Source organism: Mus caroli, unplaced genomic scaffold (assembly GCF_978045245.1).
Source record: "Mus caroli unplaced genomic scaffold, Mus_caroli_1 scaffold_1, whole genome shotgun sequence".
In the NCBI taxonomy this organism is placed as follows: Eukaryota; Metazoa; Chordata; class Mammalia; order Rodentia; family Muridae; genus Mus; species Mus caroli.
The window spans coordinates 79,798,269-79,823,296 of NW_028227256.1; the positions used below are offsets into that span (position 1 = coordinate 79,798,269).

Sequence of the window (25,028 nt, forward strand, 5' to 3'; positions counted from 1 at the left end):
TCACAGTGTTGTACAGGATTCAAGTCAAACCACCTAACTCTTCTTCATCAGCTGTGCAGGCGGAGGGAGTTTAAAAACTCCTAACAGTTCAGCAGTTTATCTGTGTGCAATATGTTGTTTTGACTTTCATCTTAGTTTTCTATCAAGTATGTTTTTACCAAGTCCATGTGTGAATGATTTAAAAACCTAAAAAATAAGGTATAAATGTAGTGTATTTAATAAACTGTCAACCAAAGCAATGTCTATGGAAAGATTTATTTCATCATATGGGGCTGTGGACTGAATATCTTATCCAAGTCTCCTGTCCCAGGGGTAAGTAGTGAATTAGTGACCTGTGGGTTTCTCAGATATCCACCCCAGCACAGGGCTTGCTAGTACTGTAAATGGTTTGCTAATTTATTGAATCTATGAGAGTGATTCAGGTTTATTTTTAAAAAAACAAAAACAAAACCTTTATAAGCCTATGTACCTTTTTTTTATTGTAATACTTCCTTGCTAATATCAAGCCTTTAGTATTCAAAAGTGTATTTTTTTTTCAAGAACAGTTAGACTTCAGCTACAATATTCTTTGCACATCATCAGTTCCCTTTTTACCTAGAGGGTGAGGAAAGTTCCAAGGCTTAGTAGATTTCACATTACTGTTCTTGAGTCTCCATTAACCCAGGGGGAGGGTTCCTTCTTGTACTTAGAGTATGTGACTTTGATAAATTAAATGTATAACTTCTTTTGCTGAGCACGCACAGAAAAGATTTCATAAAAAGGGTGGAAATAAAAGCAACTCCTAAGAGGTTAGTACAGAAGCTGTTATTTTCCCTGATGAGTGTTATACAAAGACCCGAATATTCTTAGATAGAATGTCCTATATTGATTAGGCAAAAGCTGCTAATTACCCAGGTGTGGGGGCCGGACATGGGAATGAGTATTAACAAATTCAATCCTAATCAGGATAATCAAGAAATATTTTGTAGATACCTGAACAGACACAGATTTTTCAATAAACAAAGAACAACAACAACAACAGCAAATCTGGGTCCTGGAGGATCAAAAAGACAGCATTAGGGCTAACGAGCATCAGAGAACTAAGGACAGCAGACGACATTTGTCTGTCTGCTTCGGGAAATATTTTAGACACATTTTCTGTTCCTAAGGAATTGACAGATTAAGGGCAGTGGTGTGGGAGAGAATGAAGCACACTAATGAGGACTGCGAGTTGTAAGGTGCCCTGCCAGGTAAAGGTGCTATTATCAGGCCCTGGGACTGGGCTCTGAAGGAGAGAACTAACTCCCAGAAGTTGTCTGCTGGCTTCCACGAGCACGGTGGTGGTACACGCACAGCCACACACATGGTAAACACAGAAGTACGTGTCTAAGTGTAAAAACTCGTAAAGACTGAGGGTTACAAAACGTTTCCTGAGGGAAAGAAGCTTCAGCTGTGTGCGAGGGATGCGTTTGAGACGGCAGGAGCTGTCCAGATGCCTGCTAAGATGAGATTGATCTCGGGGGTAGGAACGAGAGGTAAGAAACATTGGAAGTCAGGCTGCAGTGACGCACACCTCTAATCCCAGCACTCGGGAGGCAGAGGCAAGCAGATCCTCTGAGTTTGAGAGGTCAGCCTGGTCTACAGAGTGAGTTCTAGGACAGCCAAGGCTACACAGAGAAACCCTGTCCTGGGGGGAAAAAAAAGGGCCAAAGGGGTGGGACGGGGAGGAAGAGAGAAACATCGGATTTTGCAAATGACTCCTTTTAGTGTTTTAGTGTTAGGTGGGACCTGGTGCATCAGTTGCGCGTATACAGACAAGCATTTGCTACTTTGGATACCAGATCAAAGGTTGATTGCCCTCAAAAGAGGATAACTTCAGGTGGCCTGTGGTCTCCTAAAGACTAAAGAGCATAGAAACAACCTGCGTCTGTTTGCACCGGTGGTGGTACTGGCAAAGGTGGCTTCTTTTTGAAACTTAGGTCTCCTTTTTTCTGACTAAGCAGAGACCTGGACAATGTCACCTCTTTCCAGGGTGATGAGAAAAGTCTTAAGTTCTATCTATCCCAGATATCCCTAGCTAGCTAGCTCTCCTCCTCTCTTATTTGTTCAGTCAAGTACAGTGAGCTGGCATTCCTTTTTTTTTTTTTTTTACCTGTTTCTATTTCATGTCTTTTAGCAATTTAATATTAATTTAGTAAGCATTGTTGCCACTAATGTCTGAGTGCTGAAGATAGCATTTATTCAGCAGACCAATACCTTGGCCCTACCTGCATGAGGTACTGTGCTATGCACTGGTTACACCAGGAGAAAGTAAAATGCATGTGCCTTGGCACCCAGGGAGCTTCTGCTCTGGTGTAGGACAGTGCCGTGTAGCAGGGTAAGAATCCCATACAGAAGGAAATGCTAGCACCAGGAATGGAGAGATGGCTCACTAGTTAAGAGCATGGCCGCTCTGCTTGAAGACCCAGGTACATTTCCCAGCTCCCACATGATGGTTCACAGCCATCTGTAGTCTTAGTCCTGGGAGGCTGATGGCCTTCTCTGGCATTGCATGCACACAGTGCACAGGCACACCCAGGCAGAACACACATACATATTAAATTAAAAAGAAGGAAAAATGCTAACAGTGTTTTGCTACATTCTACAGAGAAGAGTCATGACAGTGTTGATCAGCTTGACCTTGACCAAAGCTAGAACCACTTGGGAGATGGGCCTATGGGGATTATCTTGGTTGTGTTAAATGATTGTGGGAAAACTTTTCCTAATTGTGGGCAGGAACCATCCTCCACCCCCAGCCTTCAGCATGGTGCCCTGGATTGTATAAAGTGGGAGAAGGGGCAGAGCAGTGGCATTCATCCACCTGCTTCTTGCAGATGGATGCAGTGTGACCAGCTGCTTTATACCAGCACCAGCTCCTGCTGCCTTGATCTCTGCAGTGATGGACTGGCTCTTGAGCTGGGAGCTACTGCGTGCCACAATAACCCTTTCTTCTTAAAGGAGCGTTTGTCAAGCTACTTTCCTCACAGCAACAGAAAGAGGAACTCAGACAAGAGTGCAAAAGGAATCCTACTCAACAGTAGATGGCTTGACAAAGTCAGCGTCAAATTCTTTAAGAGCCATGACATACTGAAGGACGAAAATGACTCAGCCAGAGGTAAGACAGTTTTGGGGTAGCTGATGAGGATGGGCGAGAGCTCTTACTAAGGAGCAGAAGTGGAGAAAGGCTGATGAGTGGGAGGGGATGGTTCCTGATCTTTACAGTCTGGGTGGATGGACAGATGGACGGACAGACGGACGAACGGACACGCAGAAGGACAGACACACAGAAGGACCTTCATGTTTGAGGAGAAATTTATTGGTTCTGGTGAGTGTTCACTTAGTTGTGCTCTTGTATGTAGACGATTAAATATATCCTAAAGATAAGCCTTAATTGTTGGTGGGTGTGTGGGGAGGGGTGGTTTAGGGAAAATGTCTTCGTGCAGTTTGGGCTAGAAAGAGACTTGCAAGTTCTTACTGTACTCATTTACTTGGGCAGTTATAATTGGTAGTGTAGTTACCATCAAGACTGTGGTGTTGTTTTGTTTTGTTTTTAAGATTTATTTTTATGTTATGTATTTGTCTGTTTGGCCTGCCACGTGAGTGAGCCTAGTGCTCAAAGAAGCCAGAATAGGGGGGATCTCTGGATCCCCTGGGATTCGGGTTACAGTTGCAAGCCACCAAGCCATCATGTAGATGCCGGGCACTCTGCAAGAACAGCAAGTGCTCTTAAATGCCGAACCATCTGTCCAGTTCACTTCAAAAAAAAAAAAAAAAACACACACTTTCTAAGATTTGTTTATTTCGTATTTGTGTGTGCACAGTTGCCCTGCAGTCTAGAAGAAGGGACTGGCTCCCTGGAAGCTGAAGTTACAGGCTGCTGTGAGATGCTAGTATGGGTGCTGAGAACCAAAGTCCAGTTCTCTGCAGGAACGGAGCCTGCCTGGAGGAAATGCCTCCACGAGATCCATCTGTAAGGCATTTTCTCAATTAGTGATCAAGTGAGGAGGACCCTTGTGGGTGGGACCATCCCTGGGCTGGTATACCGCCTTGGGTTCTATAAGAAAGCAAGCTGAGCAAGCCAGGGTAAGCAAGCCAGTAAGTAACATCCCTCCGTGGTCTCTGCATCAGCTCCTGTTTCCTGACCTGCTTTAGTTCTAGTCCTGACTTCCTTGGTGATGAACAGCAGTATGGAAGTGTAAGCTGAATAAACCCTTTCCTCCCCAACTTGCTTCTTGGTCATGATGCTTTGTGCAGGAATAGAAACCCTAACTAAGACACCCCATAAAATTGGGATTGAAATCAATTGTAGGAGAGAGAATATTCAGAAAATTGTAGATTTTTAGTTTTTTCTATTTCATAACATTTTAATACAATAAATACATTTTGTTACCTATCTTTTAAAGATCAGCATACATAAAAACCAGCTCCTAAAAGGCTGATTTTTTTTCCCCCAAAGTCTTACCAGAAATCATGAAGAGATACAAACATAAGAAAATAGAGTATGATGAATTGCCATGTGCCTGTCAGTTAAACACAGCATTTTTCTGTCACTTTGGCTTTGAGGGTAAAGTATTTTTAAAACATGGTCTTCCTCCTAAAACACATAACACATATTTCTTAAAACTAAGACACATACTTCTGTAGCCATCAGGTGGAGAGTTGTTTTTCTGGCATACATAGGAAACAGGAAACCTAAAAGCTTGCCTATGCTTCTCCCCAGTGTCAACCACTGGTGACTCCTCTCCCGGAGTGGAGGTGGACTGCACATGCAGGACGCTTTATGTGCCAGTTCAATTTGCCATTCCTTTGCTTTAGCTTCTCTGTATAGTCCTGGCTGTCTTGGAATTTATAAACTAGACAGGCCTCAAACTCTGAATCCTCCAGCCTCTGCTCCTGAGTGCTGGGATCCAAGGCGTGTACCAGCCCTGCCCAGCTTGATAGGTTAATTTTTGTTTTTTGGTTTTTTTTGAAAGTTGCTTCAGAGATGATTCTAAAAACATCTGTTTGCACTAAAATGACTCTGTGTTCTAGAAGATGCTTCATTATTGAACTTACAAAAGTATATATTTTAAATGCAATTTTCAAATTATTCAAAGTACTGATATTCTAGTTTATTTCCCTTTATACAATTTGACTCCGTCGCTGAGAGATGCCACACAGACAGCCAAGGAAACCAATGAGCATCTGACTGAGCCCAAACAGGAGCTCCAGGATTCCAACAAGCAGGAGACTCATAAATACTGAGAAGTGGAAAATCCTGTGTCTGTCTTCTTCAGAGTTGGAGTTGGGTATTTTCCAGTTACTGACCATGTTATTGATGGTGGGGTTTTTTAAATCAGTAGGAGAAACACAAGTGCCATTGAAGAACCACAGCAGATTGAAGGATTCAGGATCAAAGTTACTGGAGAGAAAAAGAAAAGGGTTAAATGTGCCTACTAAGACAGTAAAAGCCCCAGTATAGTAAAACCCAATGTACATTCTTAAAGATTGTACACAGAAACCATAGCTAAGATCTGGTTGGCTGCACACATTTGCATAGCCCTAATGCTTAAAACCCTATTTTAACACATTGTGTCATTCTCCATAGGACAGCTGATCTTAAGATGAACTGATGCTCTCTCATGTCAGGATGGAAATAAATATCAAAAGCCTCAGAGGTGTGAACCTGTTTGTGTAGCCTTTCTACTTGCCAAAGGTAGGAAAGCAGATGAGTTCACTCACACACACACACACACACACACACACACACAGAGAGAGAGAGAGAGAGGGGGGGGGGGGAGAGCAGTTTCTAACATAGACCTGCTCTTCGGCCAGGTGGATAGTTTTTACTCACAACATTTCAAATACATGATTAAAATGATGCATGCCTGTAGCATAAAATAAGCTTTTAGTCCTAACACATCTATCTCAGGATGATTTGGGGGGGGGGGGAGCGTGTATACCAATAAAATGGAATACTCTTAGGAAGAACACATTTCTAGATCCCAACAACTGACTTTGGACCTGAGAAAACAATATTTGCAGCACATGGCCTATGAGCCTATTGGTTTCCTTGAGACCACAGGATTAATGACCCTGCTGTCTTGGCTTCCCCAACTAGACTAGGAGGGGATGTCAGTGCTGCTGCCCTCGAAGCTTAGCCTGCTCCCACTACGTCAGTGAGCTCTGGTGCTTCCTTGAGGGTGGGATGTGTGCAGTAGCTGTTTCTTTGGGTTTTGTTTAGTCCACAATAATAACTACCATGCACATTTTGAAAGACCTTTTTTTTTACTGTAGGTAATGGAGGAGAAAACAGGTTTTAATTAAAAAGTTAGATCTGGTAGCTTTCCGAAACTAAGTGGCTAATTAAAGATAGCTAGTAAATTAGATTGTTCTTCCTGTTTTGGAAAAGTCTGCCTAAATTCAGGCATAGAATTTTCTCAATGGACCTTGTATGTTTGTAACTTCCAATGCATTACTTAAATATTTTTATCGCTGTCTATAAGTATATAGCATGACCACATGAATCTACTAGCTGCTCTTTCAATTGATTGATTGATTGAGTGATTGATTGATATTTCAAAAGTACAAAGGGTGGAGTTGTGCCTCCATGAACAAAGCACTTGCCATGAAAGCGGGAGGGCCAGACTTTAGATCCCCAGCACCCATATAAAAACCAAGGAGACAGCCCAGCAGTGGTGGCGCATGCCTTTAAGCCCAACACTTGGGAGGCAGAGGCAGGCAGATTTCTGAGTTTAAGGACAGCCAGGGCTACACAGGAAAAAAAAAGGGGGGGGGGAGACAGGGTGGCCACCTGGAAGCCCAGGACTGGGGGGATCAGATGGAGCAGAAACAAGGGGATTCCTGAACCTAGCCGGTTAGCTGAATTGTCAGGCTCCATGTTCAGTAAATAAAGGAGAGAAATTGAGGAGGACACCTCCTTGTATGTTGGCACACATCCATGCCTATCCACACAGCACCAGCAAACATTACAAAGACAGGAACACCGTACACAAAAATGTAAGCCATCTATGGTTTATCACTGATAGGATAGGTTCATATCTCATGATCAGAAGGCTCATCTGTTCCGAGAACATACTTCCATTCCAGAGGACCCAAGTTCAGTTCTTAACACCCACTAGGAGCAGCTCACAACTGCCTGTGACCCCAGTTCTACAGGGATCCATCACCTGTGGCCTCCATGGACACTGCATTCACAGTACAAACACACTCGAGAGACACATGCACACACGCACACGCACTCACACACACACATGATAAAAAATAAGGGCCCTAGAGAAGTAGCTCAGCAGTTAAGAGCTGTTATTGCTCTTGCAGAGGACCTGGGTCCACATCCCAGCATCCACATCGTGGCTCACAAACTATTCATAACTCTAGTCCCATGGGTACAGTGCCCTCTTCTGGCTTCCTTGGACACTGCACATGAGTGGAGCACTTGCATGCAGGCAAAACACTCCTTTGCTTAAAATTTAAACAAACAAAAATAGTGCAGATTCGTAGAAAGTAAATGTTCCCCTCACCCACTACTGTACCCCAAGGGTTTAAATTAAGTATATATTCCCAGAACTTTTAAGAGGCATAGGCATATATCCATGAATGTTTACAAGGCATGTATAAGCCACTTGAGATCAACTAGACCATTTAGATGAGACCATACTTGAAGCAGCCCCACCACTTCTTGGTGAGACATTAGATACTGGTATCAGTTCACCAAGTCCCTACGAATGTTTGTCCCAGTAGTCAGAATGGAGAAAAGCTTAGCATTATATACCATAGTTAGCCACATCTATGGGAGACAGTGTGACCAAACTCAACTCACCTTAAGTTTTTCAATGAAAATTCACAAGTGACGGTACTGTTGGCCTGAGTATTACAAATTAGAGGTCCTTCCAAGAGAGCCTGGAGTGATACCAGCATGCAATACACAGCACCAACGACTGTGATCACACTGAAGAGTGATGAAAGAAACATCTGGAAAACAAAGCAGCAGCATTTGCACGCGTCATTGTATGACCTCCCTGTTTCAAGTTTTCCAGCAGCAGCAGCGTGTAGCACTTAGCAGTCTTAGGTACTGACTGCAGTTCTCCAGTCAGTCTGTGCACCTAGATCTTTTTCCCCCTTATTTGTTGGTGTATATACATGTGTGGTATTTGTACATGTTTATGTGAGTGTATTCTGCATGTGCATGTGTGTTCGTGTGTATGAGGGGTGTAAACCAGAGGTTGATGTGGGGTGTCTCCCCATAGCACTTTTCATTCTCCAACTTATCTTTGAGACATTGTCTGTCACTGGGCCTGGAGCTGAGTGAACCATTTCCCTAAGCTGGCTGGCCCCTGAGCTCCGGCATCTACCTTTATGCACCTCTAACACTGGCCTTTTAGGCAGGTGCCACCTGACCCAGCTTTTATGTGAGCCCTAGGGATCCAAACTCAGATCGGAATGCTTGTATGACAGACACTTTACTGACTTAGCCATCTCCCTCGCCCTGTGTGGTCCTGAGACATGAAAGTGCAGTTTAATTAGGTGTTGATTTTTTTAAAGAGGTGGAGATCAAAGTTCACTGTTGAATTACAGTTGCCAAAAGATAATTACACTTGTTAATGTCTCTGAAAAATCTCAACTTGTGTATTCCTGGGTTTACAAATTCCTCCTGGCCACCGAAACCTGGTTCCCTCTTCCTATGGTATATGGTTCTAACTACATTGAACCTCTACTAGACCTTGTCTGCCTAAATTTTTATTTCTGGGCTCTTGGCTTCCAACTCTTTCGCATATTTGGCTGATGTTGTATGCGGACAGTGGCCAACATCCTGAAGTAATCAGTAAGCAGCAGAGTTGAGAGCTTAACTCAGCTGGGCTCACTGGAGGGACATGTTGCTATTGGGCCCTTCCAAGGCAGGGTGGGATGTGTCAGCAACCTTGGTCTCTGCCCATCAGATGCAAGGATCACTTTATATTCTCCCAGTCCAGTATGACAACAAAAAGCTATCTCAACAATGCCACATGTCCATTTGGAATACGGGTGGAGGGTCTAAATATGCCCAGAGTTGAGAAGACCATGATGGAGGGAAAGCATGTGCCTTGTCTGAACCCAAGTCACACAAACTGAAATTTGGCATAGAAAATAAAAAGGTTGAATGTGCCGCCCCCCCCCCCAGAATAATTTCTGTGTGTCACAAAGCTGTTAGTGATTATGATTATTTCAAAATCAAAAGTGAAAATAGGAAAGCATTTTTCTTCCCTTATTAGCTTCTTAGAGGATTGTGCCTCATGTGTGGCATCTCATGTAATCCTTTGAACAACCCTAAACGAGATCTACCGGTATTCTCATTTTGGAGAGAAGGGGGAAGGAAGGTTGACAGCTTGTTGGGAAGCTCATGTAGGAAATACTCATGCTCCCATTCTTGTCGCTTAGTGTCCTCAGCTGGAAGCACACAGAAATGGGAGCTAGGATCAACTGTCAATCCTGATTCTCCAGCACTACTGTGATGTATACAAGTTACCGAATTTACTCATCAAGAAGAGCTGCTGTTACCTCTGACCTGTTACTTCCTGAGTGAGCAGTCATTCAAGTGATTGAGCAAAATCTTACCATATTGGGAAACAAAGAAAAGGGGAAGGAAGAAAAGATGAAACCGGGAAGGCCCTGCTGCCCCCTTCATGCCCTGCCAAGAAGGGAGGAGAATTTTGTGCCACCTTGGCCTTATCTTGACCCAGAAGGCACCAACTGTAACCTGAACACCTGGTTGCCAGCAACTGAAAAGCTATTGTAAGGGGGGTTTTATGACATTGATATAGGCAGGCAGTCACTATTTAAATGACTAGAACTATTGCTAACGACATAAATAATAATATAGAGTGCCTCTGTGCCCCACCCCCTCCTCCCAGCAGCCCTGGAAGATCCTCAGCTTTGAATAACCCATGAGATTGCTGAAGCATGCCTGAATTATTTTCAAGACTGGTGTGAGCAAAACAACCTAATTTAAAGCCAGGATCTACATGAAAAGTGCCTCTGTTAAGGATTGGAAAGGCAGCTCAGTGGTTAAGGGTACATGCTACTCTTCAGAGGACCCAAATTTAGTTCCTAGCATCCACAGTTTCACATCCTATAACTCCAGCTCCAGGGGGTCCAGTGCCCTCTTCTGGCATTCTTGGGCACTGGACTCACATGCATATATGCACAGAGAGACAACATAATTGAAAAATAACAAATAGCTTGCCTCTTCCCACCTACTTGTATCCTCAAGGGGGACAAAACTTAAGGAATCAATTTTCATGAAAAGGTATATTCAAAAACATTTTAATATAAAGTGAACTTGACAGAAAATGTGGTACATTTACACAATAGAGTACTACTCAGCTATTAAAAACAATGAACTTATGAAATTCTTGGGCAAATGGATATATCAGGAGGATATCATCCTTAGTGAGGTAACCCAATCACAAAAGAAGTCATTAGATATGCACTCACTGATAAATGGAATTTAGCCCAGAAACAAAGAACACCCAGATACAATTTGCAAAATACAAGAAAATCAAGAAGAGGGAAAACCAACAGGTGGATACTTCATTCCTCCTTAGAATAGGAAACAAAATATCCATGAAAGGAGTTACAGAGACAAAGTTTGGAGCTAAGACCAAAGGATGGACTATCCAGAGACTACCCCACCTGGGGATCCATCCCATAATCAGCCACCAAACCCAGACACTGTTGCATATGCTAGCAAGATTTTGCTGAAGAGACCCTGGTATAGCTGTCTTGTATGAGGCTATGTCAGTGCCTGGCAAATACAGAAGTGATGCTCACAATCATCTATAAGATGGAACACAGGGCCCCCAATGGAGAAGCTAGAGAAAGCACCCAAGGAGCTGAAGGGGTCTGGAACCCTATAGGTGGAACAACAATATGAACTAACCAGTACCCCCAGAGCTCATATCTCTAGCTGCATATGTAGCAGAAGATGGCCTAGTTGGCCATCACTGGGAAGAGAGGCCCCTTGGTATTGCAAACTTTATATGCCCCAGTACAGGGGAATGCCAGGGCCAAGAAGTGGGAGTGGGTGTGTAGGGAAGCATGGCGGGGGAGGGTATAGGGAACTTTCGGGATAGCATTTGAAATGTATATAAAGAAAATATCTAATTAAAAAAAAGTGGATTTGAGAAAAGTTTAAGTGTTCAGATACTTTTCCAGTTAAGAGAATCAGAAATAAACCAGGAGATCTGGAGAACTTGTGAGTATCACGTAGAAGTGAGGTCAAGTCAAACTGCACCAAGGTATGGTAGTTTAGGAACAATAGAAACCAAAGTACTAGGAACAGAGACTATAAACACTGTGGTTAAAGTGATTATTGTAATCCTAAATAAACAGAAATGCCAGAAGCAGGCTCTGTTAAAACAAAACAAAACAAAACAAAACAAAACAAAACAAAACAAAAAAACAGACAAACAAAACCAAACTTATTTTCTGGGGCTAGAGAGATGGCTCAACAGTTAAGAGTAGTTGCTGTTCTTCCAGAGGACACAGATGCAGTCCCCAGGTCCCCAGCACTCACGCATCAGCTCACAACCCTCCACAACTCCAGCTCTGCGGAATCGGACACCCTCTTCTGACTTCCACAGGCATGGACACAAATGCAGACAAAACACCCGTTACATAAAGTAATGATTTAAAAAGGAAGCCCACAGCCTACCTCCTGTGGACATTATTCCCTTTAGGACAGTGGCTCTTACCCCACCCCGCGTTGGAATCCCCTGGTACTTTGGAAGATTATACATGCAGAATCTTGGGGACCATGCAGGCAGGCACTTGTGTTTTTGAAATCTCCCGAGATAACCTGTGTGTTCCCATCTGATTGGGAACCATTGATTTAAAACCTTTACGCTGAACTCAGCCCCATGTATTGATGATGGTTGGGTGCTTGTCAGTGGTCTATCCCAGCCTTAGAGAATCGGCTTCTTGGCTTACATTGTTCAAGAACTGGAAAATCAGAGGAGTCTGCTGGGTTTAGAAAATATTCTAAGTATGCTACCCTGGTGATTTGTTGGTTTGTTTTTTTGTTGTTTTGTTTTGTTTTGTTTTGTTTTGTTTTGTTTTAACCATCAGTGTTTTGGTCAATAACAAGATCTGCCAGGCATGGTAGCACATACCTTTAATCCCATCACTTGGGAGGCAGAGGCAGGTGGATTTATGAGTTCAAGGCCAGCCTGGTCTACAGAGTGAGTTCCAGGACAGCCAGGGCTACACAGAAAAACCCTGTCTCGAAAAACAAAAAAAAAGAAAGAAAAAAAGAAACTCTTGTCACTCTTTACGTGACTAACCAACCCCGACAGTGTTGCCCAAGCCTGAGGCCCAGCAGGAGCTGCTGAGTCCGGCAGTCCCTCTGCTTCCAAGCCCGCTGCACCGTACTCACCCCGGTCTTATTATTGCAGCACGCTCTTTTTCTTGCTGCCAAGGACATTGTTGTTGCTGGGATGGCCTGGAACGGAAGTTTCAGGAAAGATGAGTGTTATCTCTTCTCATCAGATAAAAACTCAGTCATCACCACCTTCCATTTATTGCCCCTCGGGGGAATTCAGAGCCCAGGAGAACAAAAGAGGAAATCTAACCTGACATTATTGTATCGTGAACCTTAACATCAGTTTCAGCCATAAAGACTGAGAGGGCAAGAGTCAATAGCAGCTATGAAGCTATGAAGCCTTCTGTCCACGTTCCTGTTTACCCTGTGGGCTGCAGCCTCGTGGATTTTAAGTAGAGTTAGGGTGGCTTATTAGTGCATGAGTTTTGGAAAGAATCTTAAAAGAAATTGGTTCTATCACCCAAATTTACCTTTAATGCTGTCTCCCACTCCTTCCACCTTTCCCTCCCCTGTTCTCTCCCTCCCCTCTCCTTCAGCCATATCTATTTCCTGTAAATTAAGCATGTCAATCTGGGAAGAAGGAAATTGGCGGTTTTGTTTGCCTGCCTTTGGCAGGGACCAAGTCACCACCACGCCTGCTAGTTAATTGCTCTTAATTCGACATCCGACTACCATCAGCTTGCCAGAGTTCTCAAGCCTACATTTGAGAATGACCATTGGTCCCCCATGCCCTTCTCCGCTCCTGTATCCCTAATATGCACTGACCATACTTTACTCTGATGTTTAGTAGGAGTCTTTGGTTTGTTTGTTTGTTTGTACAAACAAGATAAGGCCTTGGCTTCCTAGAACTCACTGTGTAGACCAAGCTGGCCTCAAACTCACAGAGATCTGTCTGCCTAATGCCTCCTGAGTGCTGGGATTAAAGGCAGGCAAAAGCTTGGTGTATAGTGCATTCTGTACTGCTGAGGAGAGCTGTAAATGGTTTTGCATTGTTAAGAGTTAGTTTTCTATTTTTAAAAAGACATCCATCAGCTATGACCAGAACACTTAACTAAGAGTTTTGTATCGTTGAACATAGAATATCAGTTGCTTCCTTCCACTTACGACTTTTTTAGCTGTGATGGGTGTCTGGCAGTGCATCCTAGGTACCCTGGAATGGTTCTCCCACTCTTCTGCTCTGCTAACATGAGCAGGCTCTGTAACTACATACCAGGTGTTAGAACGTGACATGTTTTGGTCTGTGTCAGCCTTGTAACAATCCTTGAATGGAGCACTGGCGTATGGCCTATTGTGCCACTGTCAAACCACAGGTGGTATAACTTGCCCAAGAAGGGAAAGTTCAGAGCCATTCTAGACATGTGGTCTCTAAGCCACGGTGTCACATTGACCTACAGTTCATAAAGCCACTCACTCTTGGCTCCTGGAACCCCAGCACCCTTGTTTATGTCAAGTTCCCTCTGATTGTTCCTTCCCCCATTGTCTTCCAAAGCCACATCTGCCTGGTTTTCCTAGAAGAGATTCACGTCTCTCACAAGGCAGCTTTCCCAGCACACGGCACCCCGTCTAATCGCATGCTGACTTCATGTCACTTTGTGTTGTTGCTAAGCTTTGTTTATACACTGAACACTGATCCCTTTCCAATTCAGAAGCCACACATACGTATGGATGTCCAGCTACCCTGGTGCATAGCTGAAAGACCAGAAGGAAAGGGAAAAAACTCTTTGTCATCATGTATACACTAAGCTTTTTTGGTTGTTCCCAGAAGACACTGCTTTCTGATCTTTTATAACAAATGAAGTAGGACAAGAACGGGTAAGGATGCACTCCCCACCCATGTCACCTCACTTTTATAAATAAAGTTTTATTGGATTCCCTAACCCATTTGCATATTATCTATGGCTACTTTTGCATTAAAATGGTAGGGTTGAGAATTCCTAAACATATTTGAATGCATAAGATTTTGTGAAATTCAGTCTTCCTTCTCTTCCTTTCATAAATAATTACAGTTTGTTTTCTTGGCAGGAACCCAGGCTTTCCTCCAGTTCTAGAAAGTGTACATTTTCATAAAGGAAGCACACAAGAGCCTTAGTTAAAAACTGTGATAGAAGCCTAACTCTGGGGAGTCCTCTTGAAAGTGAGAACGACACTTAAAGCATAGCTCAGCATGAGTGCAGAAGCTCTGCTTTGTAAAGGGTTTGCATGAAGTCTAATCAGTTCGACTTATAGCCATTTGATTTCCACTAAGATTTTAATAACTGGCTTTGAAAAAGTACCCTTATGTAATGGGTAAAAATCAATAAAAAGAATGAGTAAGACCAGGCTTATAGTTAACTTTATATAAAGTAAAAGAGCCTTTCTGATTATATTTTACAACAAACATTTTAAAATGCTTTTAATGCTTGATCAAGTAACATTTATATTGACAATCCCCCTCCCCTTAGTAGATAACCTTGAAGATAATTAACTACATAATGTTTTACTTGGTTACAGTTTCAAAAGATAAAAAGGTTCACCTCTGATTGGGGTTGGTCATAAAATCATAAAACAAATGACTTCATAAAGTAATCAGTAATGAGCCCCGAGGTTGTGTTATATGCAGTTTCCTGTAAAATTCCCATTTCTGAAGGGATGCTAACTTGAAATGTAGCAACTGGCCAAAGGTTTTAAGGAGTAACCAAATGCTCAACACACTTAGTGAATTCTTCTTTACAAAGTGTCTGCAGAAGTGAGTTGACAGATGTCACAAGGGACATAATTCCCCTCCGAAAAGATGTGATTCATCCTTTTATGTGAAGCCAAGGATCATGAAAGTATGCTTGCCTTCAGAGCACTGCTGTTAGCACCTGTTACTAGTCGGGCTAACCTCCAGCTTGAGGGTTTGCATATGGAGAGCATCAGACTTCTCCATGAGTTTGACGCTCTAATGACCTTTGGTTAACATTTATGGAGGGAAGCAAAATAGGCAAGACAAGGAGTCCAGATTCTCTCAAGTGTTTCCCAGGTGTGTAGGCCTTTCTGTGACTCAGCTTCCTGGTCCTTTTACTTTATGGATTTTATCTTTGACCTCTGTGGCCTGAGGCAGAGACTGAGGGCTACGGCATTTTAACTGGCTTTGCCATTAGATAAATCTAGCACTGGGTTTCACACCCATTGTGTGACCTGGCTAACATTCTCAGCCTTCTGTTTTCTGGTGTATATAAAGTACAAGTGATAATTGCAGCCCAGATGATTGTAGGGTTGAAACTAGGCAGGCTGTACGCTAAACTAGGCTTTCCAGCAAGATGTCAACAAATGAATGTTCTATGCCTCCTGTCCTTTCTGGTCTGTTTAGTCCTGCGGCTCCTTGGCTTCTCAAAAAAAAAAAAAAAAAAAAAAAAGCCCAAGAGATGTAGATGGGTACCATCACTACCCCGTGCTCTTTAGTAATTGTAGCAGATCTTTAAAATATTCTCTCCTGTGTTTTCGGCAATGCAAATTCATATCTAGAGATAGCTGAGTTTTTCTAAATGGCCTGTCTCAGCTGGGGCACTGCTAGGAGTGCATCTTCCAGGTCTGAAAATTGGATTCTACAAATGTGTTCTACCCAGACTGGCTGCATCACAATTTCTAGGAGACGATGAGAACCTGACTCTGATAGTTCACTGTTAAGAATGCATGAAATCTGTGTTGTCCCACCTTGCATCAGATTTCAACAGGGAACACCCATTCACCATCATCAGACTATAAAACTCTGAAGCTTTCTGGGATCTATGAAATACTCAAAACCAAAAGTCGTTGAGGTCAGAAGCTGGCTCAGTTGTTTCCCTATTGCTGTGATAAAACACCATGACCATGGCCAAGCATCTTATAAAAGAGACCCAGGATTTCGACCTCTAGGTCTTAGGCCAGCTCCCTTGAGAAGCAGGCTAAGCCTCACTATGCCATCTCCAAGGCTACCCGTGCACAGGGGTGCTTCTCATTCCCGTAGAGCAAGTTCCCACTGCTGCCACGTTGCCTATACCTAGAAATCAGGATGGGGCAAAGAAAAAGAGGCAATAGATTTAAACAATATTCCACAGAGTGGTTAAAGCCCCGAGTTCCATCACCAGCACCATGTTTTAAAAAAGAAAAACTCAAGTTCCTTAATGTTACATAATAAAGTACAGAAGTATCATCCCACCTGTGAAGAAATGCTACAGGGAACGACCTAACCTGCTTCTTGCCTTAAGGTCCCTAAGATGGACCGTCGTCGCTTGCTGTACATAAATTATCATTCTTCACAATGTAACATTATAAAATGATGGTAATCACACTCCTAACTGTGCAAGGCTGAAAGTCATAGTTAAAGGCATCAGACACCCTTCTCCAAGTCAGTTCATGTAGGTATTACTCACCATCAGACCTGCTCCTATAATTCCCGGGAACCACCACTCATAGCAGGAGATGGGGTTTTGAGAAATCGAGTCTGCCTCCACTAAGCTGATCCCCAGGGGTATACAATTGATAACCACTCCTAGCAGGATCAGAATGAGCAGGCTGAAGCCATTGCAGGATGTCCACCCTTCACAGCACGTCATGGCTTTCCTGGTTCAGTTAGAAACCTCTTCAGGGTGGCTGGGCTCGTGTAGCTCTCTGCCTGGCCTTTTATCCCAATGTTCTGGTTAAAGTTTAGCACTTATGAAAAATGAGTTGTGGAAAGCAGTTCAGAGTCCAGTAGGGCAGGATGTTATTATGAGGATTATGACGGGAACCAATGATCATATTATGATAGGATGAAGGGAAACAGATAGAAAAAAATCTATGTTTGCTGTGTGATGAACTTACACATGAATACAGGTAAGTAAAAACTGATTTAAAATAAAAAAGCTTGTGTGGCATAACTCCTAAAATATTCCTCTACTGATGTGCCTTGTAAAAATCTAAGAAGACAAAAAGTATATCCAATTAGAATAAACTACTTTTCATAGGTTGATATTATTGGATGATATGAGGATATGATATATAAAGTATCCTTATTTTGGAGTTATTCAGTAAGAATATGATCATGGTATAAGATTAGGGAAAGCAATCTTCTCTGCAAGTATTCCTGATTATTCTAAATATTAGTGTTTCATTTCAGGCTGCTGTCTCACATGCAGTATTTTTAATCCTTCATTTTCCCAGTCTTGTAAAGTAGATCCTTTGTACACATCCCACCTACAACCTGTGGGAGGTTTGACTAATGGCACCAGAAGGGAAGTGATCAAATATGGACACTATGATAAAAGCAACAGCAGAGGGGCTGGACGGGAGATGATGGTATCTGGCTTTTCTCAAACCTTGAACCATGTTCCATGGTTTCTTTTTCTAGACTGTGGCTCTGTGCTCTCCCCCGCTGGGTTGTGAGTCCCTCATGGAAAGAGTTGATGAGTTGGAAGAAGCTTACGATGCAACAATGCTTGTTCATACCTAACCCATAGTCACCATAACCCACAGGAGGCTGCGCTGATAGTGGGTCCCCAAGAGGCCAGGTTATGCATCTGAATCTAGGCTCCCACATAGACAAAGGGCAGGATTTAAAGTGCAGCTGCTCTCATTATTGCCTGGACTTGCCTGCTGCATCTCTGTTCGCTTGCAGGAAGATGATTCACTGGGCTGTACCTGGGCATGGGTGGCTGGTAAGGTTCAAATGGGTACATCCCGGCGGACACTCAACCACCAGCCTCCTCCTGTCCCAGAGCACAGACTGCACAGATGTCCATGCATAGGATGATGGCGTACAGAAGTGGAGTCAGCTGGATTTACTGAGGGTTGGGTGAGAAACATGTGCGTGTGAAGAGGAGGTGGCTTAAGTGACCTCCCAGTGGCTTGCTATATCTTGATTTTTACCTTACAAAGGACAACAGCAGTCCTGTCCTATAGTCTCACATTAAATTACCCTTTCCTACTCTTTGGTTTCTGGGTTTTGTTTTTTGATTGTTTGGTTGGTCTTTGGTTGGCTGGTTGTTTTTTGTTTGATTTTGGTTTTTTTGTTTGTTTGTTTGTTTTTTCCTGAAACCAAAGGAGCTACAACCGAAAGGGTATTTACTAAAACCGGTTATTGGTAAGTACACTAATTATTTGGACATGGCATGACAAAACCAGAGGAAGTCCAGATTGAGAAGAAAAGAATTAATTCGGACAGATGGGAAACCAGTATTCCACTAGGCTTTGAAAATGGTTACAATTTGACAAAGGGGTGATGAGAAAAACATTTCTGTCACCATGTCAGCCACTCACCAAAAAGGAAAAAAAAAATCAAGATTCTTGTGGCTGTGCTAAGTGAGAAGAGATACAGTTGCAGAATTCTGTATGTAACGTTGTTGAAAGGGCCAGAGGATGGCTGGGGGTTTGCTGGCCAGCAGGAAGCCTCCCCAGGACATGACTACTGAACCACCCGACAGGAGCAGCTGTTCCTGGAACAGTCATGTCCAAACACTGGCTTAGCTGCCTCTGGTTTCATAGTGCCTACCCCACACTCCAGGCTGGAGATAGAACCTGGGAACGCTGCCTGTGTCACTACTGTCCTCACAACTGCATCTTAAGCTCTGTGAAACTGTCATTGGAACCATAAAACACAGAAGGTTCCGTGTCTGCCATGGTCCTCCTCAACTATAGCAGACAGAGGAGCAAGCCTTTAGTTTGTGCTGCTTTGTGTATCTCATAAAGGTCCATCCTGTCACTGCATATCCAGATTTCAAAGGCAGGCGGCTCTGGGGAAAATACCACTTTGTTTACAGAGAGAACAACTGAAAAGACACTGAAATGAATAACAAACAAAACGTTTATTGCTGCCTTATTCAAATGTTTGGAGAAACTCTTTAGAGTATCTAGGTTCCATCATTAGATCGTTTGAAAACAGTTTGAACCATGTGTATGTTTGTATCTAGAATGACAGGTAATATTTGTAAGGTAAGTCAGGGCTCTCCAGCTCCTGCTATCTTCTCAACCCTCTGTCACTGCAGTTCCATCCCATGCAAAGGGTTCATATGATGACAAGCCAGGTCTTAACCATGCAGTTTGCTGCCTGACTGGTTGAACTACCCCAGCAAAACTTCAAGGGAAATAAATAGGTAGTAAAGCTGCCTTAACATGTCTTGAAAAATCATGAGTCACATAGTGCATAGGTAACCACTGATATATTGGTATACATATATAAATATATATGAATTTTTCTCTCATATTAATTCATCTCCATACTTATTCACACTTATCCACTTATAGCTAAGTAAGACCATGTGACTACTTCAAACCAGTAGAAAGAGAGGGAAAGAAAACAATGTCACTTTCAAGCCAAATTGCTTTGCAAGCACTAGGCTATGTCTACCTTGTTTTGCACATAGACCGGAAACAACTAAACTATCTAAGAAGTCATGCGTTGACCATGTCAATAGCTTCTTCAGCCCATCTACTGAATAACTAAATGGAGAGCCCTTAGCCCACCTAAAACCACCCAGGAGTCTATTGACTCAGAATATGTACATGTTTGTGTCGATTTATTTCAGTAGCTTTTGTTTCCTTATTATATTCAGTGTCAAAGTTTAACTCTATTTTTAAACTTTCCTGGAGTTTGCAACCTATGTTGCCAAAACATCAGTTCCAATAGTCTGAAAAAAAAAAATTCAAAGACAGTGAAACACAGTATTTTCCATTGTTTTATTCATAAATTGCATTGGGGAAGGAGGGAACACTTTAAAGTTAAAACACATGGAGTATACAGCCAATGTAAGCAGACATATAAGTACATGCATCCCTTGAAAGACAAATGCTTCAAAATAATAGAATATATTAAAATCGCTTTCACTCGGCTGAGGTCATTAATGTGAGTCTTCTGGACCTTCGTGAACTCTGTCCTGTTCTCATTACAGTGCAGATTACCTCTGGTGGTTCATAGTGGGCTGAGGGTGGATTTTAAAAATATAAACACATTATAATGCTCCCTGTATTCACATTATACTTGCACTATGAATATCAGAAATAGAAGTGAAATCTTCCATGTGTAAAGGTGGAAGAGCCCTGAGTTCAGTTTTAAGGACTCTGTAGATACATATGCTGTTGAAGTCGAAGAGGTCCTTAGAGTTTCAGAGTTCAGCTTCATTATTTCATCAATGAATGAGCAAATTCAGGGAGGGTGACTTCTTTATCCATGGCTAGGCATCTTCAGCACAGCACAGACTTATTTCAGTCTTCCTCTTTCTACTCAGATATGTTTATTAAGCCTTACAGCTTGATAGGTGGACTGGGAGGGATTATAGGACATACAGTCTAAAAGTCTATGAGCCTGGGTTCAACCATTACCTGCCCGGAGGCCAGGAGGCCAGCAGCCATGCTAGCAGCAGCACTTCTTGCAGCCACACTTCTGCTGGCAGCAGCACTTCTGCTGGCAACAGCCCTTCCCACAGCCACAGCCACAGCCACAGGAGCCACAACCACAGGAGCGGCAGCAGGAGCGGCGGCAGCAGCAAACTAGCACAGGCCTGCAGCAGCCACAGCAGCCGCAGCAGCCACCACAGCAGCCGCAGCAGCCAACCCGGTAGCACCTGCAGGTGGTGCAGCTGTTGCAACCGCCACAGCCACCACAGCCACCACAGCCACCACAGCCTCCACAGCCACCACAGCCGCAGCCACCGCAGCCACCGCAGCCGCAGCCTCCACAGCCGCCACAGCTGCCACAACCACCGCAGCCTCCGCAACCACCGCAGCCTCCGCAGCCGCCGCAGCCACCACAACCTCCACAACCACAGCAACCCATGGTGTCAGAAGAAAGGACTCGGATCAAATGAACAGAAGAGCAACTTGAGAGAGGAGAGTTTGATCTGATGCCGCCTTCTGCTGAGGGCGGGGTTTATATACCATCTTGGGGCCCCACATGACCCGAGCACATGGTTTCTATTGTTTATTTTGCTCATGGTTTCTATTGTTTATCTCCCACATGTTTTCTATTGTTTGTCTCAGCTTCCTTGAGAGAATTGTTCAGCACTTCAGGTTCACTTCCTTCTTAGGGACCTTTAACCTTACAAAGAGCTTATTTTTAGCTCTGGGTTTATTTGTTCTGAAAACATATTTACAGTTGGGTTCTGGAATAGTTTGCCAACATACTATTGTCTGCACAACAAAGGAGAGTCTCACTGAAGGAAGTTTTTATTTGAGCCTAGCATGACTGGACTCGTGAGACCAACCCTTTTCCAAGTCCTCTCCGTGCCTTCACTGGTCCCAGCAGAGATGATGCAAAGTAATACTTTTTGAGGGCCTGACAGCCAGAGTCCTCACAACTAACATCTCCAGGCTCTATGTGCACTCGGCCCACATGTGCAGTAGCTTGGGTTTGATCCCAGCACGGCAAAGAATAAATAGGCAAGGTTTCTTGGTTTTGCTTTTTAAAGAGAGATGGTGAATATCCCCTCAAAAGTTAATAGAAAGAGGGCTCTTCCAGAATTTCACCATGATACCTGGCTGCTGTTGTCCTATCTGCCACGTGACATCTACCTGAACAAATGATGCATATAGACAGCCCTTGGTCCTGTGGCTCCGGGTTGTAAGTGACAGTCATCCCCTATGGTGCAGTGCCTTTCTATGGGATCATAAGTGGGAGAGTGGGAATAATAAGACAACAAAACAGTGTTAGAAGACATTTGCAGTACACCCAAGAGTGAAGAACAAGGAAAGCTTAGTCCCCACCCCTGCAGAAACCTACACTATAACCATAGCATTTGTGTCAGCGGATAACTTCTATGCCCAGTACTAAGCCCTATCAGTACTAAGCTCTATCTTAGAGACATCTGTCACCAAGGCAATAGCAAACGTGTCTACGTGTTATGATTTTTTTTTTTGGGGGGGGGTTCTCTGTGTATCCCTGGCTGTCCAGGAACTCACTTTGTAGACCAGGCTGGCCTCGAACTCAGAAATCCACCTACCTCTGCCTCCCGAGTGCTGGGATTAAAGGCGTGCGCCACCACGCCCGGCTGTGTTATGATTCTTAATAATCTGAGATTAGGTGGTAGCTGAGTTGTTCGGCTTGCCAGCTCTTCTTTGTGAAAACAACCACGGCCATTTCTGCTTGTGGCGGTTGGCAAGGGGAAGGGCTGGCTCTCCCGCTCCTATACAGTCAGGGTTAGCGCCCCTGCACCCATGCCACCAAAGCCTGATCTCCAATGCTGCCCAGCTACGGGTGGGGCCAGCTCTCCTGCTCTCACACCCTCAGTGCTCAGGGCCAGCTCTCCTGTGATACCAGGGTCAGCTCTCCCAAGTGCTGCAGCCAGTGAGGGACAGGGCCCACTCCCTCACGCCCTGAGGACCAGCTCTCTCAAGTTGCCCAGGCCTGCTCTCTGGAGCGCCTGAGTACCAAAGCTGGTGAGGTTCAGGGCAAATCTTAGCCCTTGGACATCGAGATGGCTCCACAAGGAAGCCCTGACCGGGGACATCTGCATAGCCTCCGGTGGTAACATTGATACAGATTATTGTTACTATCCCCTGTTACTACTGCAATGGTAGCTAGGCCTGGCCAGGACCTAACCATGGCCTCAGGTGGCCACGCGGACTACTCACATCAGGCTGACTGTCACCACCCTCTCCCGTCTCCAGTTCTACTTCTCTTCAGAGCGCACACACCGTTCCCTTCTCTTCCTCTCCCATCTCTACACCACACACTTGCTTATCACAAGGGCACCTCTGTGTCTGCTATCCATCCACCTCAGGTCGTGGCTTTCCAAGCTCGCCCATGCTCGCTCTCCTCAAAACTCCCTGCACAGACACTCAAAGCACAGCCCATGAGACCACTCACACCGGCTCGGCTACTGAGCCAAGCCCGCTGCGTGACAGAAATATTTAAAGGTGAGGAGAGAAAGGGGATGCTGTCAAGTCCTTCCTAAAGCAAGAGTAGTAGCTGGCTGTTTGCAGTAAGCAGTGGCCAGAGCTCATCCATCCATCCATCCACCTGCCGGCTGCCTGCTGACATTTTTTTCTTTGTGGTTTCTGGAGTGCTGCAGTGTTCATGTAGAGACCGGAGCTGCTGCATACTAGCACTGAACAGCACCTTGAATATGAAACAAGCTTAGGTTTTTCTTAGGTTTGCTCACATTGAAGTCTAAATATGGCACTACAAAGCAGGTCGTTGATTCTTTTCTTGGCAGGAAATGGACACTAAATTTGTGAATATTTTTGCCTTTATAACATTTTTTGAAAAAATATGTATACTTTGAAAGAGTGAATAAATATTATGGATACACTTAAGCAATTTTTTATTTTATTTAAAGATTGAATGTTCAGGGGTTGGGGAGACAGCTCGGTGCGTAAAGTGCTTGCCATACAAGTTGGAATCCCTACACCCACATAAAAAATTCCACACAGCAAGGTAGTGGTGGCGCATATCTTTAATCCCAGCACTTGGGAGGCATAGTCAGGCAGATTTCTGAGTTCAAGGCCAGTCTGGTCTACAGAGTGAGTCCCAGGACAGCCAGGGCTATACAGAGAAATCGTGTCTCAAAAAAAAAAAAAAAAAAATCCAGTAATCTCAGCACTGGGGAGGCAGAAACCAGGGGCTGACCTTGCAAGGAAGCCAAACCCTAAACCAGTGAGCAATAAGAGAGACCCTATCTCTCTCATGGAGAGGAAGACATTCTGATGTCAACTTCTGGCCTCCACACATGCCCACCTAGGCAAGTGTGCCTGTACACATATGTGCACACACATACACCATGTATATGTGTACTCAAAAAAAATTAGGTGCTCACTAATAGCAATTTGAACCTTTGATTTTTAACTTTGTACATAATAGTGGGGATTTCTTCTATGTGTTTCTTTTCCTTCTCTCTTTGTAAAATGGGGTCGGTGTCATTCCACTGCCTGTACCATTCCCGCACTCTTGAGTTCAGGCTACCCTCTGCTCTCAGCCAGGAATAGAAGTGCACACAGTCATGCCAAGCCTAAAGAACGTAACTTTGAAGCATGTGACCAACACATGCTTCCCTTGTCCTCTTAAAAATAGATGCAAACTTTATATAGTTTAAATATTAACTTGGTTTCATCAATTATGGCAAGTGATGTTTTGTTGGGGCACATAGGTGAAAGGATACTTTGCTTAGAGCAGACACGTGAGAGAATGTTTTGCTGAAGCAGACACAGGCGAAAGGTTTTGCTATAGCAAACTATGTTGTGAAAGGATGCATAATGTTTAGAAGGAATATAAATATGACCCCGCAGACAGTGGGAGCTCAAGCGTTGGTTTGCTTTGCTCCGCCTTGCTAGTCTTCACTGATAACACACATGCATTGGTTCATTTTAGATTGCATTGGTTGTGGTGACTTCATAGAGAGAAACTCGCCAAAGAACTTCTCCTGAGGTCCCTGCAGCTTCTGCCACTTCCAAGGATTCAAGCCAATTTGGGGAGCCTAATGGTTTCTTCTGGATTGAACTGCAGTTGCTGATTCATGTGTGGTGCCTGCCAAGTGGACTGGACTGCAGGGGCTGCTGGCTCATGTGTGGTGTCTGCTGAGTTGACTGGACTGAAGTATCTGATTCATGTTTGGTGTTTGCTAGTAGACTGGACTGAGAGCAAAGAAGATTGGAATTGACCCAAAGAACTAGTTCTAGCCAGGTCCATTGTCCCAGCATCCTAATAACCTTTCTTTTCCACCTCCTCTGGTGGGTGGTGCACTAGAGG

The 25,028-nt window shown here is 43.8% G+C and overlaps 1 protein-coding gene across 1 annotated transcript; it reads right to left on the reverse strand.

The window, feature by feature from the left end:
* Positions 1–4,949: 4,949 nt before the first annotated feature.
* Positions 4,950–16,929, reverse strand: Tm4sf20 (transmembrane 4 L six family member 20). The gene is made up of 4 exons (XM_021175237.3): positions 16,747–16,929; positions 12,428–12,493; positions 7,838–7,989; positions 4,950–5,419 (listed from the first exon to the last, which is right to left on the reverse strand). The coding sequence occupies exons 1-4, from the start codon at positions 16,927–16,929 to the stop codon at positions 5,140–5,142; spliced, it is 681 nt and encodes a 226-aa protein (XP_021030896.1). The 3' UTR covers positions 4,950–5,139.
* Positions 16,930–25,028: the final 8,099 nt, after the last annotated feature.